The sequence below is a fragment of the Colias philodice genome, chromosome 7 (assembly GCF_061535455.1).
Source record: "Colias philodice isolate Cphi_HAF_F1 chromosome 7, ilColPhil1 Martin Lab GWU primary, whole genome shotgun sequence".
NCBI lineage: Eukaryota > Metazoa > Arthropoda > Insecta > Lepidoptera > Pieridae > Colias > Colias philodice.
The window spans coordinates 499,638-521,158 of record NC_143092.1 but is presented as its reverse complement, the minus strand read 5'-3'; the positions used below and the strand labels follow the sequence as shown (position 1 = coordinate 521,158).

The window sequence follows — 21,521 nt, the reverse complement described above, 5'->3', positions numbered from 1 at the left end:
AGCCTCCTGGACAGCGTAGATTTCGCGTCGCCTTGCCCATGTTTCCCAAAAACATTCTTGTATAAGCTTTATACAAGAATGCGAATTTATTTTACTTTATTAGAAAATAATAAGGCGTTTCGCACAGGACGGAATCGCAGAAAATATTTTTCTGTTACTAAGTTGTAATTTTTTTTATATGGTTATTTTTCTAAAATAAATGTTTTATTTTTTATAAAAAAAAAGTTTGTTTAATTTAATTTTATAAATTGTATTCATTTAAGTATAAATAATAATTTGTCGAATGGATGTTTCAGAGGGATTATCGTTTAAATAAGAAGAACATCATCATCATTTCGTCATCAGAAACTGTAACCACCTGTAACTGTTAAAAAATTGTTTAAATGGTAGAAATTAACGGGGTAGAATATTCAGTACTTTTTTGTTTATGTTTAGTGATCTGATGTAACGTAGAAAGTTCGACGACGTGTGACATTTGCCAACCCGCACTTGGCTAGCGTGGTGGAGCCTGTACCGTCATAATCCCGTGTCCCAGCAGTGGGAACGTATATGGGCTGATAATGATGATGATCATCTGATATTAAATTACAATTTCAAATATTAACCTTTATACGAACGCAAATGTAGTAAAAAGGTAGGTATATGTATGCTTTCCAATGCTGAACGTTTCAGCTTCACGTCGCGTTGACGCTAAAAGCTTTCGGTCTGGCAGGACTATCAGCTCTATTTTACGTCACTATTTTAAAGCAAAAGATTTTTCCAACACAGACATGTAAAATATTACTATGGTTGGGAAACGTTTATCTATAGATAGGTATTTCGAATAGTGATTTTCATGTTCCAAGGTTTTATTATTTTTGATTAAGTTTTATTCCAAAACGTTTATTATATTCGAGCTTATATGCCGATTCAGGCTCTAAAATGTCGAATAGCTAAAATGTATTTTTTATAATGAGGCGGGGTCATTTTAAAAAATACACACATCAAAACTGGCCCAAGAATTACGCATAAACAGTTTTATAAAACTTGTTTATTTTTTTCAAAATGATTTAAATTTGCACGCCCGCCGCGTGTTTAAAGACGTGTACCGTAAGGTCTCTAACCTCTGCACTACGTATCATGTAATGCGACCTCTGAGTTAAGGGTGACCTGTATTCCTGCAGTATAATGCACAGATTTGAGATATAGGTATATACAAAACAAGCTTACATGAAACGAGATGAAATAATAAAGTCTATGTTATTTGGAAAAGATGTATGTAGCTTACTAATTATAATTTAAAATCGATAGCGAGTTTTTGAGTTGATTTGGTACATACAAAAATACAAATCTATCCTTTTTATAAAATTAGTGGAACTTACAACACCCACCTATCAGATACCTTGTAAGTTCTGACTTCGTTTCCTGGCAGTAACATAAAATCTGTCTAACAGGTTTATATACATATACAATGTCCTTTGTCTAACCTACCACAAAAATGCTAGCTAATAAAAAATAAACGAAATCAGAAATACCCACGCAACATAAAGCAATACAAAACACTATTAGTCAGTTCAATAAAGAAACGAATCTTCAATGGCGGCCAAAGCTGACTTTGACAGATGGTAGGATCATCAAAAAAGAAAATAAAAATAACTTAAATTGATAATTATTTTATTAATTATTTCAAATAGTTTGTTGACAAACTTTTTTGTTATTGTATTTGTGTATTTATATGAATTATCATATTTACGTATACAGAATGTAATAAAATCCCCATAATACTTGTAATAAGCCCATGAAACTGAACAACTTTTCCCAAAGAACATATTTTGTCAAATTCCAATAAAACATTATTTACTTTCGCAAATGCATAATTGTCATTGTAAATTTATGATAAAAACTACTATAGGGAAAATCAAATACATTTTAGTCATTTTATTTTTCCATTTTTTTTTGCATACCGTACGGCCGTGTGTGAGCGAGAGGGAATGATAAGCGCCGCCATTGAAGATTCGTTTCTTTAAAGAACTAACTAATACACACATGGCGATGTCATTGAAATAGGTCAAAAAACGATAAATGTATACAAAATAGACGTTAAGGAGTACCCTCATAATCTGCCCGGGACGCGTGACGTCACCGATCAATACTACCCCCCGTCCCCATCCCGCAGAGCGTGATATAACATGTTTTTGGGTTTTAATCCCCTTTTATTCCCTATTTCAAGGGTAAACGGTGAACTAGCGGTGTGAACTAGAAAGTATTGTAATGATAACAAATTGTTTACGTTTTATAGATTTTGTTTATATTAGTTGTGGTATGATGCTTTGATAATGTTGAAGATGGAATAGCTATCGAACTGCTTGCCGATCCTTCTCGGTAGATGCTTCTCGACATTCAGAAAATAAAAAAGGGGGTAGTTTTGAAAAAATGACTATTCATTGAATGTCATGCTTGTTAAATTGAATGACATAAAGTTATAAGTTTATGAATTGACGAATTTTGTGTTCTATGAAAATCATAAAATGATTTTTCAAATTTAAATAATCAAGCCTACAATAAAAATTTATTTGCGCAAATCTCATGACCAACAAAAATTTACAAATGTGGCATTAACGCACAGCCCACAAATTGTTTTAAAACGTGAAAAATTTGTTCAGTAACAGCCCGTCGAACGTCGGGGAACGTAAATAAACAGTGACACGTGTTAGGGAGTGGGCGCATGCGCGCTGGCCGGTCAACGATCGATCCAGCATGGAGTATACGTGCGGTATGGTATAGACTATAGCTGCACTATGTGGAAATGCGGATCTTATGCTTATCTATACTTCTATACTAATATTATAAAGCTGAAGAGTTTGTTTGTTTGTTTGAACGCGCTAATCTCAGGAACTACTGGTCCGATTTAAAATTCTTTCGCTATTGGATTGCCTATTTATCTAGGAAGGCTATATATCATCACGCAAGAACTCCTGGTTCGATTTGAACAATTCTTTCGGTGTTGGATAGCCCATTTATCAAGGAACTGAGCCACGCGAGTGAAACCGCGGCGCAGTAACAGCGCAGCTAGTTGGTAGGATAAAACGCGAAAATGTGGAGTGTGGATGCCAACTAACTCCGATGATTCTCCACTTGAAATTTATAACGTTTAAATTTGTGAGGATGGTTGGTTGGTACATATTTGCTATATAGCAGACAGGAAGTTTGATGGTTAGATGTTAGTGAACTTAGCAGATCATTTTTAGCAGATCAAAAAAAAATGTGAGTTCTTATCGCGTGCAGTTGAGTTCTACAGTCCCTGATACTTTTTAGAAATAGTTCTGGCGTTTTTACCTTAAAAAACGACATTTGAAAATATAATCTGCCAACTTCCCGTAGCAGATCATTTTTAGCAGATCAAAAAAAAAATGTGAGTTCTTATCGCGTGCAGTTGAGTTCTACAGTTCCTGATACTTTTTAGAAATACTCGCGTAAAATGAAACTGAAACACTAGAAAATTTATTTATGTCATATTTCATCACGCCGTAGCACCATGCCGTAGCACCATGCCGTAGCATCATGCCGTAGCATCACGCCGTAGCATCATGCCGTAGCATCACGCCGTAGCATTACTCCGTAGTATTGCGCCGTAGCATCATGCCGTAGCATCACGCCGTAGCATCACGCCGTAGCATCATGCCGTAGCATCACACCGTAGCATCATACCGTAGCATCACAGCGTAGCATCACGCCGTAACACATGCCGTAGCATTACGCCGTAGCATCACGCCGTAGCATCACAGCGTAGCATCACGCCGTAGCATCACGTCGTAGCATCACGTCGTAGCATCACGTCGTAGCATTACGACGCATTACGCATTACGTCTTAGCATCACGTTAAGCCGGGTCCAGGTCGGGTTTTTTCAAATGTCGTTTTTTAAGGTAAAAACGCCAGAACTATTTCTAAAAAGTATCAGGAACTGTAGAACTCAACTGCACGCGATAAGAACTCACATTTTTTTTTAATCTGCTAAAAATGATCTGCTAAGTTCACTAACATGATGGTTAGATTGTGGATTGATGGACGAAAATGTGGAGATGGATTCCAGCTTACTAATCTTTCGCGTTAAAATAGCTTATCAGAAGAGCATGAAAATTGACGAAGGAATAAAAGTGGCAAAAATCTTATTTCTGCACATAGGGTATATTTTACTAAGCCTTCGGTTGTTCGGCTTTATCTACATACTGTAGTCATCACTATTCTTCACGCGAAAGTTTTTGAAGATAGATGTTGCTCTTTAAAGCAAAATCGCTGTTCGGATTGAAATTATCTTTAGAAAAGAAAAATGTAGATCAGAACATAATTAAATCTGACATTGTATTTACCATTCTCTTTATCATTCAAAAGCGCTTCTATAAGAAGTGTAATTCTATAAATAATTCTTTGAGTTTGAGTTTAAGGAACTTTTTCTGGAGCTTATTCGCGGAGTAATGCTTTTTATGTTTGTTGGTTGATACATTTCACATCTATTTCTATAATCTATGACACTTGAGAAATCTAGCATGTGCTTGACACCGATATACGTTCGGAATTTATCTCAGCACAACACTATCACACTTTAAAATTTACCAATCATGATGAACATAATATACCAGGGGAAAAAAGTAGTAATAAATCCCTTTATAATCCTTAAAACGTCGTAGTTGTAGTGACTCTACGACAAGCTAGCTACTAGTTATTAGTGACTCCGCTGAAAATCTTTAAGTTTTCTTATGCGTAATATAATATACGATTACTCAACACTTAACCGTAATTCATCGTTTTTTTATCTTAAAACCAGAATTTAGTGGGTATATACAATCTTTACTGTCACGATTAGTTGACGTAGGAAAAAAAAGTGTGTGCGTGTAACCTTTACGCGCGATTGAAGTAAAACGCACATGTCAATATAACCTTGTTATTGAATATTATAAAATGTCGCAATTGTCAGAAAATTTATTTTTAATTAACTTATTTTAAAAGTAATAAATAAACAAGTATATTTAGAGATTTTCAAAAAATTTTGCAATTTAAAATAATGTTTTTAAAACTGTTGAATTTTTCATTCACTTTGCTATTCACAATTGATCCGTTTGAAAATTTGAAAATAAATAATCCTAATTGATTATGATATTTGCCACTAGCTGGCGTATAAGTCAAGAAGCGTGTAGTATATGACATATACTTACAACCAATCAGAATTATTATTTTTAAATGGCGGAAACTACACAGCGTTACTTCCGTCAGAAAAAAAATCTGAGTTACTCCCTAGTCGCGCCTAAAGAAGTTTTACTTCAAAAAATGTAAATCCTAATAAACACATTTAAAAAAAAATGTATACTGAATTTTATATTTATGCAGCATTTGAGAGATATAAGTAATATTCTTAGGCACATAAAGCACAGAATATTAGAACAATACTAAAAGATATTACTTTTTGCCACTTGTTATAATATGATGAACGTAAATGTGGGTACAACAAAAAGATCCACTATGTTTTTAATTTTTATAACAATAGCTTGAAATGTTCGAAGCTTATGTTCTGTGAAAGTCATATATTGTTTTTTCATGTTATACATCTACACCACACTATGATATTCAGAAGCGTTCCGTACCCTTATTTAGATGTGGGTATGTAAAGGTATCACTATCACTACATAATATAAAACAAAGTCGATTTCCCTGTCCCTATGTCCCTATGTCCTTATGTCCCTATGTCCCTTTGTACGCTTAAATCTTTGAAACTACGCAACGGATTTTGATGCGGTTTTTTTTAATAGATAGAGTGATTCAAGAGGAAGGTTTATATGTATAATAACATCCATTAAATAGTGGAGAAGTACTGTTATTTTTGAGGTTTCTAAAGTGATGTCGTAAAAAAATACATTTTTTCCGCTGTTTGCAATAAACGCAGGCTGAACCCTACGAGTTTTATCAAAATAATGTACTAAGTATTATACACATTAAAAAGGTCTATAGAAAAGTCCGCGATGGTATATGTCTATCTCTTATGGATAACCCACAATAACATTTTTTTGTCATTTACTTTTTACGAAAAATAATGGCTAATTTTCGATGCGATTTTAACCAATACAGCATTAATCCTTAACCAATTAAATACCTTGAATACATTGTTCGTTTAATATAGATCTATATGGCCCTTTACACCGTATGATTTAAGACGATACACAAAAAAAAATCCACTGCTTGGCGGGCGGAGTCTAATAGCTCGCTATCGCGAACGCGAAGAAGGCGCGAAGTCATTCTTGCAAACTCGCCGCGCTGCCGCTGGCCGACTCGGGACAAACATGCATGGAGTCGTCATACAGTTATAATATTGTTATACTGTATTTATTTAATTGTTGATTTATTGGTTTTATTTTCTTGCTTATAAACAAATAATCTTCTTTTTAACAACTACTTAGACATTATTAATAATTATTATTATTTCGTAATGTTAACTTTATTACAAAATAATACAGGTTATAAATAATCTTTAAAATAACAAAAAATATTGTTACTCTGAAAAAATGAAATGGTACTCAATAACGCGGACTACTGAATTGATTTAGATAGAATTTGATGCTGACGTAGATATTACATCATGCCCAGAAATGAAAGGTACTATTTCTGAAAGAAGTTATAAACCCTAATTCTTCTCAGTCAAAGTCAAGAGTGGAAGATATCACTAATACAGTAAAACTGATGCGAAACTTTGGATGTTAATTTGTATATTTTTTTGTTAGTTGTTACTTAATCACGTCAAGACTACATTACCAATTTTGATAAAATATAGCTAATTGCCTGGATTTACACATAGGATACTTTTTATCCGAACTGAACACTTATGTGGGAAAAAACAGGATTCACGATATAACCTAATTCCACGCGGGCAAAGCCGCGGTTGGAATGATATTTTTTTAAATAAAAAAATTGTTTTAAAAAAAACACAAAATATATTGACGCATGTAGTTATTTATTTTTTGCACTCTATTATAATTGTAATTATTCATTACAAATAATCAAAATAAAATAGCCAGAACAAAGTTAGGCCCTGGTAGGGTAGGTAGGCAGGTACAGCAATGTGAGACGAACACTGGCTTATTTATACCAAAAACAATGTATTATAAACATTAAATTAAGTTTACAACAAAAATACATAATATTAGCTAAAGTGAAAACGAATCAACCAATCATCCCACAACAATGAAATGTGCACACAAATATTCATCCAAATCGGTTCATGTGATTAGGAGGAGTGACTGCAGCGCCATCTTCCGGGCCCAATTGTGTTTCCAGATCACCCAGGAACTCAATTTAATATACTTACACAAAATTTTTCGAAATGAAAACTCACATTACTATGTAAATATGAATATAAACCTGTTTTAGTACTAAGCAATTTCCCGCACAGGTGTAGTAAGTATAAATGAAATAAATATCAACATAAAATTCTTTATACAACATACTTATCTACCACCTACTAAGAAATTTAATTCTTGAAATTTTTTCGTATTTTTTTAAATATAATACTACTCCAATGAGCTCCTGTTCCATATTACATCCACCATACTTCCACTAAGTTCACCATGATTTTTTATTTCTTTGCACTTTGTTGCTTTTTGCTAAAAATGGAATCATGCGATAAAACCAGTAGAGCGTTGATAACATACATTTTTGACTGAATAAAGGTACTTACGAAGGAGTGGGTTCACATTGTGAACAATCAGTGGGTTTATTTTCCTTCTGGATTCCGGATTTCTGAAAAGATTATTTATGCTATAAATGAAAAAATCTTACACATTCGTTATGTACTTAAAACAGGGGTACATATCAAATATCGTCTATAATACAATTATCATCAAATTTAAAATAAAACCAACTTACTTCATTAATTTGTTCCAATTGTAAGCATTCTTTTTCCTCCAACCTTTATGTTTCTTCTTCTTATTTTCTTTATTGTCCCCATTTGTCTCATTTTGTCTTATCGTGTTGTCACCCTTTTTTACGATTGCGCAAGCGACACAAGTTCCCCGTGTGACGGCCGTAGCGGGAATGACTCGTGCAGCGATCGGGGTAGGAAGGTACAGGGCGGCTCTCACTATATTGCCTGGTCGCGCGCTAATTTCAAGTATTTCTTGTTTATTTCAAAACCATCGCATATTTCAAAATTCTAACACGGTAGACGTATAGGTTGTATATTTTATAGTTAATATCCAAAAAGTCGTAACTTTACGTTTGTTATTTTGAAGATGCCAGAGATTAAAAAAAAATAACAATGAGAACTTTGTATTTTTTTTCTATCGAGAAAATATCATGGAATCATGTTTCTAAAACGGTAGACGTATTGTGTTACTATTGAACTTTCTTGTCAAGAATTTTCATCACGACAACTTTAATAATATAAAAATTACGAAGGTTTGAAAAGGGCCGTAAATGTTAGAAAAATTAATTCATCACCTTAAGTGAATATTTTCGAAGATATTACAGATTTAAAAATTGCGGGACGTAGCGTTTGCGGCGGTACCGGCTGGCCGCCAGGCTATCTATACGAACTACGAAGTTGGAGCGGGCCGCTATGTTTTTATATACAACGTTCACAGTTTTTCTGTAGTGTATTTAGTATCAGCATTGCACCCGTGCGAAGCCGGGGCGGGTCGCTAGTTATTAATAAAACTCCCACCAGTTAGGCACCAAACTATGAAGTTATCACCTACCCTCATATTTATATGAGAAGAAAGAAATATTCTTCTGCAGAAGATAGTCTAAGCATTAGATAGACTATTGATATTATCTTTAATATATGGCAAAATATAATCCGTGACAAAATTGACAAGGTCTACGTCTATAGAAAATATATTCAAGTCTATAAAAAAGATTAAAGTAATGAACACCAGTCACCCAGGGTCGATAGCGCGTCCTCCGAATTGTGATAGTGAGCTGAAAATCAATACGGCAATGTCCGCGCCGGTTGCGCCGTGAACCTTCTCTGTGATTACGTATTACCACGTATTACTTGGTAATTCTTGGCCACTATAATCTGGTGAATTGTGATTACGTATTACGGTAATACTTGAGCATGATCGGGGTTCGTGTGAAGGTTGTTGTATGATGGGTATGGAATGTCAAATTTTTGGTAAATGGTTTAGATTACGAATTACTTAAATACTTAGTAATCTGCGGGTTCAGGATTGAAGGTCTGTTTCATATGGTGAAATGATGTTCGATTGTTCTTACATCGGAGTCGTATTTTGGATTGTGGCTTATGTAATAGAACTGCAGACCAGACTAGCAGTAACAATATTTGGCTGGTACAATTAAGTCTATAATATGAGATATTGGTGATAGAAATGAAAAATTTGCCTGATACTGGTACTGGTGTACCAATTTAATACTTATATCTTGATAAGATAGAGGCCGAAATTATACAGGCAAAGTACACATAGCATACTATACACTTCTGATTAATTTAGAACAGTAGGTAATGTAGTTTAATATCTACTAGCAATGAATGTGAGGATGCCTACTGATAGATTTAACCCAGTTGTTACTATCGTTCTTTTAAAAGGACGCACCATAAATAAAATTATTATTAACAATGAGGGCATTTTTGAAAAAAATGTTTATATTCATTTGGTACCTCACGGTTGTAGGAATTGGAAAATTAAAGTGTTGTGTCGTTTTATAACAGTGGTATATTTTTAAATTATTTTAGAATTTTTGCTATTTTCCATTGATAAATCAAGTTAAATGTATTATCAATAAATTACAACAAATTACTTGATTTATTTTAAATACACGTAATTTGAAACGTGTTTTATCAGAAATATATATTACCTACTATTAGATTACATTTTATTTGTGATATTTATGCAGTTTTAATTGCCGTTCTTTTAAAAGGCCAGTAGTAATATGTACTACTACAGAGTACTTTTTTGCGCATGCACTCTTTGAAGAGCATCACAGCATCGACGAAGCCATGGTGCCCTACTATGGCGGCCATCCATGCAAGCAATTCATAAGATGGAAACCGATAAGATGGGGGTATGAATTTTGGGTCGGAGCGACACGGTTAGGTTGCATAGTTTGGTGTGATCCATATTCCATACCAAGGACAATCGAATGATGTTGGTAATCAAAACAAATACCAAAAGCCTCTGGGATTGGGTGCAAGCGTTGTATTACAGTACGTCGATGTACTGCGACAAATATAAGGCAAAGCTGCATTCCATTTATTTTTTGACAACTTTTTTACGTCCATTCATCTCATTGATGAACTTCGAGTACGAGGAATAAAAGCTACTGGCACAGTACGTGAAAATCGCGTCGCGAAATGCCCTTTGCCTGCTGCCTTTGAGATTTGTAAAAGACACCACAAGGTCAAGCATCAATCGACCAGAGCAGAACAAATTTATTTTGCAAATGGAATGGTAACAGTGTTGTGACTGTTGCATCAAACTCTGATACGATTCAGCCTGTGTCTACGGTAAAGAGATTTTCACAACAACAGAAGAAAAATATAGTTGTCGTAAAAAAAGTACGAGAAAATGGGAGGGGTGGACAGATCCGACCAGAGCATCGGTTTTTACAAGACATCTATCAGAGGCATGAAGTGGTATTTTTCTTTGACTTGTCATGGACTAGATATGGCAATACATAATTCTTGGCAAATATTATATAAGTAAAAGGGGGCCATTATGATTATCTCCACATTCGTAGAAGTGTTGGAACTGCTCTGCTCGAAACATATAAGAATGAGGAACGTAAAGGTGATAGAGTTTCCGTGAAACCTCTGGATTTGATGGAAAAGATCACATCATTAGGTACAGAGACAAGCAGCTTCGGTGTATAGAATGTCACAAGAAAACCAATTTCTATTATCCTAAATGTAATGTAACCTTGCATCCTAAATTATGTTTTGAAAACTTTCATATTGCTACATAAATATATGTGAAATGTATGTTGTCATTTTAATATCATAGTAGTACATATTACTACCGTCCTTTTAAAAGTACACCATTTTCCGAGATTTCCACAATAGATAAAATTTTTATACTATTTTTCCAGTTAAACTTTTTGCAATATGGACACAATATGTAAATTTCACCTTAATATGATAACAAAAATTGTTTCAGTAACATCTGGGTTAATAGAAGGTTAGTATAGTCACACTTATTAGCGTTACAATTCACAATAGTGGGAAATATACCGATCTTTATTGCATCACCACTTATACTTCGCCCTCACATTTTTTAAAATACTTTACTAATCGTTTCGATTCTTATGAACGGAGTGTATAGCAGAAATTAAAAAACCATTAAGTGACGCATATTTTAAAAGACAATTATGACGTCGACCTAAACAAGGCACTTACAACAGCATTGTACAATTAATCGCATGCCTTGAAAAACAACTTCTTTATTCTAACCTATAATAAGATAGCTATCAGTCACTGATAATAGAAATTATAAAGGAATAATGAATATTAGCGACCGATAAAGAAGCCAAGGGCGTACATGATGGATCTCATGTCAGCTATAATCTCATAGATGTAAATAAACAAAGTAAGCACGTGCAATGTGATATAAAACAAGCGAACGCCACGCATGCGCAATGCCCCCTCAGCGATGGATTTTTTAATTAGCCAGAAATCGGTATTTTGGTGTGACATGCAGTATGCATGCTATACGTATAGAAATTATTGCATGATGTACCTCGTTCAGTTTTCTTGCACATAACATAGTTATTTGCATTGTAATAGAATCAATTACCTATGTCGTTTGAAGTTTAATGAGCGGATAGTATACGAGAATGTTGTCTTTATTTCAGTACTTTTGCAGTATTTCCTAAGTAAATTTTAAATTATAGGTAGACGTTTAATGCGTAAAATGAATCAGCATGATTTGGGCGTTTACTATCTGTTCCTTGTAAACATTGTGTTTTTCCGAGTAATTGTTTATGAAACACAGGATACATAATATAGCCTTCGTAAAATGAAAAAGTAAAGCTCCATATTACGAAATATGTATTTACAAATAACAAATAGAAGTAACATCTGGACTGATGTATATTATAAATTTTTTTAGATCTATGCAATTTGAATTTACAGGGAAAATTTTCAGAATAATCATCATTCATATTAAAATTAAACCATTTAACTATTCCTAGCAATTGCATTTACTACTTTATAGCGGTTTTTTTTAATTCTACATTACAATTTACTGCAGACAATGGGCTAATCCAATTTCCCTGAAACTTTATTACATTGGAAGTGGCCTGCACTCAAATCACAATCAGCTAATTAAATTCGTGTTCCCTTTACTTCATCATGGACAAAAGAATAATCGGATTTGTTTGAAAACCGTTGTTTTAGTCCATAAAGATTTGAAGATAAGATTTACCGTTCATAGTGTCTTTGTTAACGTTACTGTTTACTATTGTCGGCTTATTCAGGTAAAAAACTATGGTTTTTACGGATTTCGAATCTGGATTGGCTATTTTTTAATATTCGACATAATCCGCTTTTAAAACGTCTTTTAGTTTTTTCTTATGATTTATTTGTAAGAGTATTAAGTTGTAGTTAATAGTTATTGGAAACTTTGCAACTGTTAATCTTTTTTATATTTTAATCCTTATGAAATAGATAATGATAATTGTTAATACTGAATCAGACTTAAAGGGAGTTAATCGTTTTCTAAATAAAATAAAATTATTCATACATAGATTAGGTACCTACCTATTTATTATACCAAAAATGTAAGTTAGTGTATTCAGGCAAGAAATAAATCGTAATCATTTTAACTAGAATAATATTTTAATCTCTAAGTTAGGTATTACCTATTTTATAGTGCAATAAAAATCTTACTTTATTTGGTGTCATAAAATTGAAGTGATCTTGCGATAACATTTATTGTAGGTTAATAATAATAAAACTTGCTTTAATTTCCAATAAATCTGTGTCAAATCATATTAAACAATAATTTTGTTTTTTACAAACGTTCACTCCCAAATTATTCTCGAAGACTTTCAATCCGTTCAACATTACCTGCCCGCATAACTGTTTTCCACGATCGAGCGCATAAAAAAAAAGATGAGCCTGTATTTATTATTAAAATACAACGAAATGAGAGGAAACATGGTGGTTCGGCGCGAGCGACGTTGCCGCGCCGCACCTCGGCTGACTCGTCACGTGACGTCACGTCTCAAGATGGCCGCCGTACCGGTTGCGTTCCCCCGCTCCCGTCCTCCAGCCGGATCCGTCCGCGTTACTTGATAATAATAATAATTCAGAATGCAGCCGTTCGAAAGGAAACCAAGTGAGAATAGATTGAAATTTAATGCATCGAGCACGTCGGTTATACGTGTTAGCGTTAATTGTTATTCTAGAGCGGCAGCTGTTTACTTTCGTTGAATAATATGAGTTCTGTTAGGAATCTATGGGTCGTTTGTGCGACCAGTCGACGGCACTCCGCCGAGGCAATGATTCACTCCGTTCTACGCTGTTACGTTATGTTACTGACCAAATTACACTCGGACCTGTTACTGTATGCATACCTACGTATGTCAAGAGAAATCTATCTCCGCCCATGCAAATTTTTATGGGCAGCAATAAAATTATATCTGGACGCCCGTTTCTCATACAGTCAATTTGCATCTCAGACCTACATATATATTATTCTTAAATACATACATGAAATACATTGTAATGTTATTGCTTACTGATATTCCTGATTAACTAAAATGGTATTTCTATCAAGTTTCCTTATTTTGTATTGGCTATAGTGTATTATTATAGTCCTTCTAAAAGTTTTGTGAACTAATTGCATGGTAATGTCCTCAAGATTAATATAGAGTAGACTAACACTCTAGTGCGTTATCAATGTTTAATTACGAAGCAGTTCAATTTCCTGTTTTAGCTCACTGAAAAACAAGTAATTAAGTTGCTCGTTAATTCGTATCGATTACATATTGTACGGAGTCTGTTTATTGGAGTACAGTGGATGTACCGCGTTCGTTATCGCGCGATAAGCGCTGCGGGCGGCGGCGCGGGTACGGGGGAGCGCATCCGCGTCGGGCTAACGGCTCGTCCTCGGCGCGTCGCGGTGCGCGCGCTGACGTCACCGCTCGATAATGGCTGCCGCCGCCCGGTCCCCTCTGCCCCTCTGGCCGACCCAGCTCAGTCTCTTGTCAACCCGCGACCGCAGCGAGTGCTTCTAAACGCCGCCGCGCTACTGCGTTACATGTGATACCAGTGATCCCGTGTACCATGGTGACAGTGTTTTATTCGACAAAAATAAACAAGTGACAATTTTTCTAAGCGAATATCGCCGATTACGTTACACACCAGACATCGAGATGTCGGTGATGCAGAAGAGACAGCACTGCTATTTGTGCGATCTTCCCCGGATGCCATGGGCGATGCTGCACGAATTTTCGGAGCCAGTGTGCCGTGGATGTGTCAATTATGAGGGTGCGGATAGGATAGAGGTGGTTCTCGATACGGCGAGGCAGCTGAAGCGCGCTCACGGTTTCCAGGAAGGCCGTGGACCTACACATGCGAAAGGCGCTCACCGTGCACCTTTGGAAGCGCATCAGAATGGTGCAGAATCATCAGCGAGGGGTCAGCCGGCTCCACCGGCGCATCATGCTCCCACAGCTGGATTTACGCTGCATCATTCGCGACCAGCTACAAACGCTGGGCTGTTAGCGGAGTACGGAAGTCGGCGGGAAGAACATGAGAGCCGGCGACTCGCCCACCTGCCTCTGGCGCACTTGCCGACGCACGGTGGTGCTCGCCTCGCTCCTGGTCTCACGCTCAAAAGGCCCCTGGACGATGATGATCACCAGAATCATCATGAACCAGCAAAAAGGCTTTTGGAAGAGCACTCCCGCCCACCCCTAACCCGTGGCGAATCCTTGCCCGCAGTTTCCCTGGCTGCTCCTTTTGCGCCTGATCGTGTTTTCAAACAAGAAAAGCACCCACTGCGTACACCATCATTTGATGCAGCTTTTAAAACTAACGGTAAGTCCTATTTTTGATCCTCTGTTGTATTTTAAAATATTTTATTTATTTCTTTTACGTGGCACTAGAAATGATTCTCTTTTTGTCCGAATATTTTACCGTGATGGATACAAAATTAATGGGAAAGATTAGGAATAGGATAGGAATAAAAAAAAATCTCAATTCCTGGCTTGAATTGAAAAAAAAACCACCTGAATGTTATTTTTTGGTCCTCTGATTTAAGAAATAAAATGCTAGTTTATTTAATAAATATCCCAAATATGATTTTAATCTAGTTTATATTTTTTCTAAAAATCTTCCGTTCCAGACCTAATTTTTTGTCTTATTTTATAAACTACCTAAGGAAAGAGTAGAGAAATATTCTGAAATAAATAATTTCATTAAAAGTATAAAATGTCATAAAAATGTATCGTTAAATAAATTTTAATTTTATTAATAATGGAAAGAGACTCATTAAAGCATTAATCATAGGATACTTGAAAACAAATCAAAGTTCACGTTCATTATTCCGCCCATTCGCGTCGTCAAGACCAAACAATTGAGTGACGCAACACATAAAATAGCTTTGTTTATCATCGATTATGTAGGTTAATAAAATTAAAATAAAAACTGAAAATAGTCACGCATTTCGCGATAACGAAAGCGACACTCGGCCGCGTACGTGTTAAAACGCTGTGTTTTTGCGCAAGTGTTCACCGAGGGATTCATATCTAGGTAGGTGCATTAACTCGCTCCATAAATAAAAAACTGGTCCGACCGGTTGGCGTTCTCGAAAGCGAGCACTCGTGGCCTCTCGCACACTACAGAAGTACGTACAAACACCCACGTAATGTAAACGCGACCGCGCCGTGAATGCAAGCACGACACGAACGGAGCGGCAACGTCGCGTGACGACATTTTCGCTCGCGTACGTATGTAGGTAGGCCGCCGAGCGAAAAAATATAGCGCCTGCCTACGCTTGGCAGAGTTGCTCGACCACATTCCGTTGGCGTGTGTGTAGGGAGCGCGGCTCGCCACGAGCGCACGGCCAAAAAGGTCACCGTGACGTCACCAGCGCCATATGGGCCGCGCCTCAACCGTTTGCCTCACTAGCCATCATTACTTACCCTTTTGGATGATCTGTGATAGACGGTCTTTATAACTATTTGATACAATAGCAGTTTAAAGAGGTTTAGCGTAATAGCATAGAAGGTGTATAAACACAGCTACCAAAAAAAGTATACAAAACAACTGAAAATGATTCTTTGTTCGTCTATCGTTTGTTTGGTCTTCAAATTCGAACTCGCTTTGTTCTGCAGTAACTTCAAACATAAACAGAGATAAATATCAGTAATAGTTCGCCAATTCCCTAAGAAATCGAAAGACTTTTTATTAATTTCTAACCAGCTGACAAAAATTGGCGGCAAAGAGCACTACGTTGCGATCAGCCACTGACACATAGGGGTTCTACGTAAGCTTGTAATAACACACAATGCTATTTATACGATATTGTTTGCGTGTGTGAGTGAATGTTTACTATCGTCGCTTCACCGCAAACGATGTGTCATCCAATATTATATGTTAACTCGAAAGAATAGAAACTGTCTTTTAATTGTCTCTAGCGCACGATTATAGGATACATTTCGTAAATCATTCCATCGCAGGTTACCTCTTCTTATTCAAAGATTGGAGTACATTGGATCGTTAATAAAATGAATGATGACCAATAAATTATATTACATTATTTAGAACTTATTACTTTCGATTATTTCTAGTGCCTCAGTAACTTTGAAATACAGATTTGACAGTTTAATAAATGATGATAATTTATTTATTTCTATTTTAGGTTATGGAAATAGTGCTCCACTAACGAATGGTTCGGCTGGATCTCCTTTGGGTCGCACAGCAGGATCTCCCCCAGTGACAGGGGCTGGAGCAGGGCCGTCCCCAATGGCCGCTCTGATGTCAGTGACCGACACATTACCCCCCGGATCTCCGAGATCCGCTGGAGGATCACCCCCACAGCCGCCACCACAGCGATCAGCTAGTCGCTCTAGCCAGCACTCGCCCAATTCTTCAGGTAAATTTATATTGAATAGCAACACAGTTTTTGAATATTAATATTTCTCTTCTTACATACCGTTATGTTTTAAAAGTTATTACTGTCAGTTTATTTACAAAAGTATACACGAACTGGAATGTTGTTAAAGCAGAATCGATTTGGTTATCGTAACTGTCCCTTTTGAAAGTAAACAAAAGAAATTTAAAACGCGTTAACCGTTTTATTTGGTCGGACTCGGGCGGGCGTCCGATCGCCGCGTCTGCCGCATCACGGCGCGGCGCCCGACGACCGCTTCTGCCTATGTCCTCTGCTACAGTCTGCTGTTTTCCAATCGATTGTAGTTTGATATATCCTATATGAATATCTGCAGACAGTAGCTAAATGTTGTTATCCGGTCCGACAGGGTCGAACGGCGGGCGGCGGTCGTCGGGCTCGCGACACGTGTCATCAACGACGTCAGTTTCTTCCACGGAGGCCGGTGAAAGCACCGAAGCGGCTGCCCCTGCGCCAGCTCCTCTGCTGAAATGCACCCTGTGCCAAGAACGCCTGGAGGACACACACTTCGTGCAGTGCCCGAGTCAACCACATCACAAATTCTGCTTCCCGTGCTCCCGGGATTCAATCAAGAGACAGCAAGGATCTGAGGTTAGTTAATGTTCTTAGTAAGCTTTTAATTGTATGGGAAATGGCTCAATTACTTAATCTTATAATCTTAACGATGACTGGTGATTTAATTTACGTTTCCTTCTTTACAGGTTTACTGTCCAAGTGGCGAGAAATGCCCGTTGGCGAACTCGACCGTGCCCTGGGCATTCATGCAGGGCGAGATCGCCACGATCCTAGGAGAGGAGTTTAAACCGAAGAAAGAGAGGGAGACCTAGGGCAGCGTGCCGCCGCGTAGACTTTATCTCTTGTCCCTCTCACTGTGAACTGACCAGGGGAGGAGTGTCGGGCGGCCGCTTGGCGCCGACAAGCGCATCGCGCACTTTGCTCGCGGCCCGGGGCTGGGCCCGCCGCGTCGGAACACTTGTATATACATTGTAAATAACGTAACGTTAGTTGGCACCAACCGGTGTCTCGGAATGGCTCTCCGCGACCCCAGCGGCCGGAGGACGATGGACCGTATTCAGCGTAATGGATCCGCAAGCATAGAACCATCTCACAAATCGGATGTTTTCGTGTTTTAATCTATGAGTTATGCAATATTCTGAATATAGTACATATCCGTTTTCGAATCATTTTACGATTATTGTCTCGTTGTAAAAAGTCGATTTAACAATAGTTTTTTGATCTGAAGTGCTTCTCGTCGACAGAAGTAGGTCTGGCATTTTTTTATCGAGAACTCTTCGGATGCCATTTTCTTAGTTACCTTTAGGTCCTGAACCATAGTGAACTTGGCATTTATTTATGTGATTTTATATACTGTACGAGTATTATACTATATAATAATGATCATGACATTTTATGTAGTTGATTACTGACTGTAAAAATGTAGTTACGAATATTGGAAGCGCATCGCTCTTTGTACAGATATTAGCACTTATACTTAAAATATTATATTAATTGCATACGGCGCATAAATAATTTTCTTATTTTCTTGTATTGGAAGCGTATTTTTTCCGAGTGGCTCGAGTTCCGTTAATGTATTGGACGACATTCGGCCTGGACACGATTCAAGTTTCGTTAGTCGCGTATAAGTAGTCGTTGTTTTCGAATTGGAAGTCAAATCGAAATTGGATTGTAAACTCGTTTCGCTCCGCAGAGCACTAAGTGTTGGGTTGATTATTTTGTAAGGTTAAGTGTGGTTTGGTCGGCTGCAGTATTAGCGAGACGTGCGCACGTCGGGGCGCGCCTAGTCATTTTGTGAAATGTCAATCTGATCCGCGAACGCGCGGCCGTTATAGGAACTCTAAAACTCGCTGCTATATTTGTATAAAGTGAAGTAATTATCATTATATTATTATCATTGTATGTCATAATGTTATTACAGTTAGTGTGTCAATTTCGAAGGCTATCAGATGGCGGCCGGTTGGCTTTTTCGTTTCGCTTGGCCTCGTAGGAAGGGAATTGTTTCGATATCTGTTCGACAGATAGCTCGTATTAATAAATCGGTTTAGCGTTTTCTATCTTTGTATAAGTACAAGTCGTCTTCTCGTTTCTGATGTTTAGTATCGTTTGGTCGATTTATTAATGCGTTGGTTACATCGTTAGGTGTCGTGTATGTAGGGCAGTCATCAGTGTGCCGGCGTACAGTCCGCGCACAGGGAACAGCGCGGTTATCTAGTGTCATATCCGTCAGACGCGACATGACCTTATCTTACTGTTTAGCACGTTCAATTAAATTGACATGTCCATTATTTATTTTAGATTCGTGTACATATATTATTATTATCTACGGTACTTTGTATATAATTAAACTTGTAAATAATGATTTAATGGGTTCTAGCCGCTAGATTATTCAAGGCTATCCAGTCAGTATTACTAAGTACTGTGAGTCTTGTAGTTATTTATAAATCACATAACTTGCAATCGATTTTGTTTTACTCGACGTGAATATTTCTATAACTGCTGTATTTATGGTGAGATCGAAATTATATACGTTTATTTATTGAAACGCCGAGATGGCGGGTTTTATTGCTTTTCTGTTTGTATAACTGTCTAACAAATATGCTGTTAATTTATATATAACGTTTTCTGATAGATTCGAAATTGATGTATCGTTTTTACACTACCCAATGTTTGGGGTCTGTCTGTTTACATTAAATATTCAAGGGGTTTACGCATATTTGTTGCAATTAACTTTTAGTAATACGTTTGTATGATAATTGCGACAAATGTGCGTGAAGCGTATTATAGACGGGGTCTGAGCACAAAGAGTGCAAATTTTTCTTTTTCTTTTATACTTTTAATGTATGCATATATGAATTGTCTAAATTATTTTTATCGTTTTGGTTTTCGCTCGCTTTATTACGGATTATTTGAGCTATCCATGAATGCGTACATTGACTGTATTTAAGTTTTAGTCCGCCTCTATCGATAGGCTCGTAATAAGGTTCTCGATAATCGAGTTATATCTTTCTTACTGCAAGCAAGTGAAATGCTTCGATTAAGACGTTATTGTAAATGTTGGTGAAATACAATTGATGTGATTTTATAATATTGACCTTTTATTTACACCTGTCCTTAATTTCCCCTTTTAGTAAAACTACTATAAACTTCGAAATTAAACGAAAGAAATGTGTTTCCTAATAGGTACTACTATAAAAAGGGAAAAATATATACGAAAGTAAACGAAAGAAATGTTTTTTTCTGAATGCTATGAAACGGAGAAATAAATAAACAAACAAGTATGTAGTTTCATGTCTGAACGAATAAATGTTATGAATTCGTACAAATCGCACATAGACTACAGGCCCATGTTGAAAAATTTATGGGTCATTTGAACCACCAGATGCCGTACAAAATTAACCATGTCAATTGTCGGAAAATAAAAATAAATTCCGACTTTGTGGATCACCATTTTTGTACGGCATCTGTGTCATACTATTTCAATACTGCTTTTAATCCATTATTCCGCAACGCCGTACAAAAATCATGGAGACAAGGGGAAAAAATCTCTACCTGTTCTTTCGAATGCTCATCTGCACTCAGGTGGACAGCTTACAAGTGACGGCATAGTGCTGAATCTTATTATTTTATGCTCTTATATCGTTCTAGATAGGTCACCTGGTGGTTCAAATGACCCATAAATTTTTCAACATGGGCCATCAGTTTGTGTGAGCTTGACCAATATAAATGAATTGCATGCCAAATTACATTTCATAACAAAGCATAAACATTCATATGTAATCGATGGAAATAATAGTTACACGTGGATATTAAAATTTACAAAACAACGGATTGTTAGTTTATTTTTGCGTCTAACGGTTACAAAAAAAGAAATTTTAATTTTGAAGTGTGTAAAGAATCGCTTACTGCAAGATTATTAGTTTTAAATTTAAATAAAACTGCATTAATAAATTTTCCAGTACCTACAGACACAGGGATACTAATTTCAGAATTATACCTATGCAATGTCAAAAATTTTGATTGTTGCGCAAATGTTACAGTTATAAAGTGAAAAGAAATTAAAATCATATAAATTTATTACTCCTACCAAAATTAAAAATAGGTACATATTCCGTAAATCATCAATTATACTATTGATGTTATTGCGAGAGAATGTAAAATTATTTTTTAAATCGCATTTGTTTTAAAATTATTAATTTTTGTCAACAGAAAGGAGCGGAACAACGGAGAGGATGCCGGAACCCCTCTGCCTGACCAACAGATGAGACCTGCCCCTCCGCGCTACCCAGTCGATCGATATTTGGTAAGATATATCCACAATTCAATTTATTTTAATTGGAAAAAATACCAATATAATTCACTCGATAAATATTTACTTACATATTATA

General features: G+C 36.4%; 3 protein-coding genes and 1 long non-coding RNA gene across 4 annotated transcripts in view; 3 read left to right on the top strand and 1 right to left on the bottom strand.

Annotated features, from left to right (window-relative positions):
- Positions 1-21,521, top strand: part of THADA (Thyroid adenoma-associated protein homolog) — a 279,980-nt gene that overhangs the window by 189,091 nt on the left and 69,368 nt on the right. The gene's annotated exons all lie outside the window — the stretch shown is intronic.
- The window catches only part of LOC149486882 (uncharacterized), a 108,335-nt gene that overhangs the window by 84,074 nt on the left and 2,740 nt on the right, over positions 1-21,521 (top strand). The window contains exon 4 of the mRNA XM_089696971.1: positions 21,343-21,436. Within this exon, the coding sequence (XP_089553097.1) occupies positions 21,343-21,436 (94 nt within the window). The remainder of the gene's footprint in view (positions 1-21,342; positions 21,437-21,521) is intronic.
- On the bottom strand, positions 6,749-8,446 carry LOC149486884 (uncharacterized). The gene is made up of 3 exons (XR_016315830.1): positions 7,889-8,446; positions 7,701-7,762; positions 6,749-7,626 (listed from the first exon to the last, which is right to left on the bottom strand). It is a non-coding gene; the product is annotated as an uncharacterized LOC149486884 (long non-coding RNA).
- Pits (Protein interacting with Ttk69 and Sin3A) lies at positions 14,140-20,221 on the top strand. Its single transcript, XM_089697033.1, has 4 exons — positions 14,140-15,023; positions 16,849-17,082; positions 17,468-17,709; positions 17,820-20,221. Exons 1-4 carry the CDS (start codon positions 14,357-14,359, stop codon positions 17,943-17,945), a joined length of 1,269 nt encoding a protein of 422 aa, XP_089553159.1. The 5' UTR covers positions 14,140-14,356; the 3' UTR covers positions 17,946-20,221.

Excerpts from the sequence above, each read along its gene's own strand:
- Pits (XM_089697033.1), top strand. The coding sequence starts at position 14,357 with ATGTCGGTGATGCAGAAGAGACAGCACTGCTATTTGTGCGATCTTCCC. Across the intron at positions 15,024-16,848 it reads TGCAGCTTTTAAAACTAACG|GTTATGGAAATAGTGCTCCA; the intron begins GTAAGTCCTATT and ends TTTCTATTTTAG. Across the intron at positions 17,710-17,819 it reads AGAGACAGCAAGGATCTGAG|GTTTACTGTCCAAGTGGCGA; the intron begins GTTAGTTAATGT and ends CCTTCTTTACAG.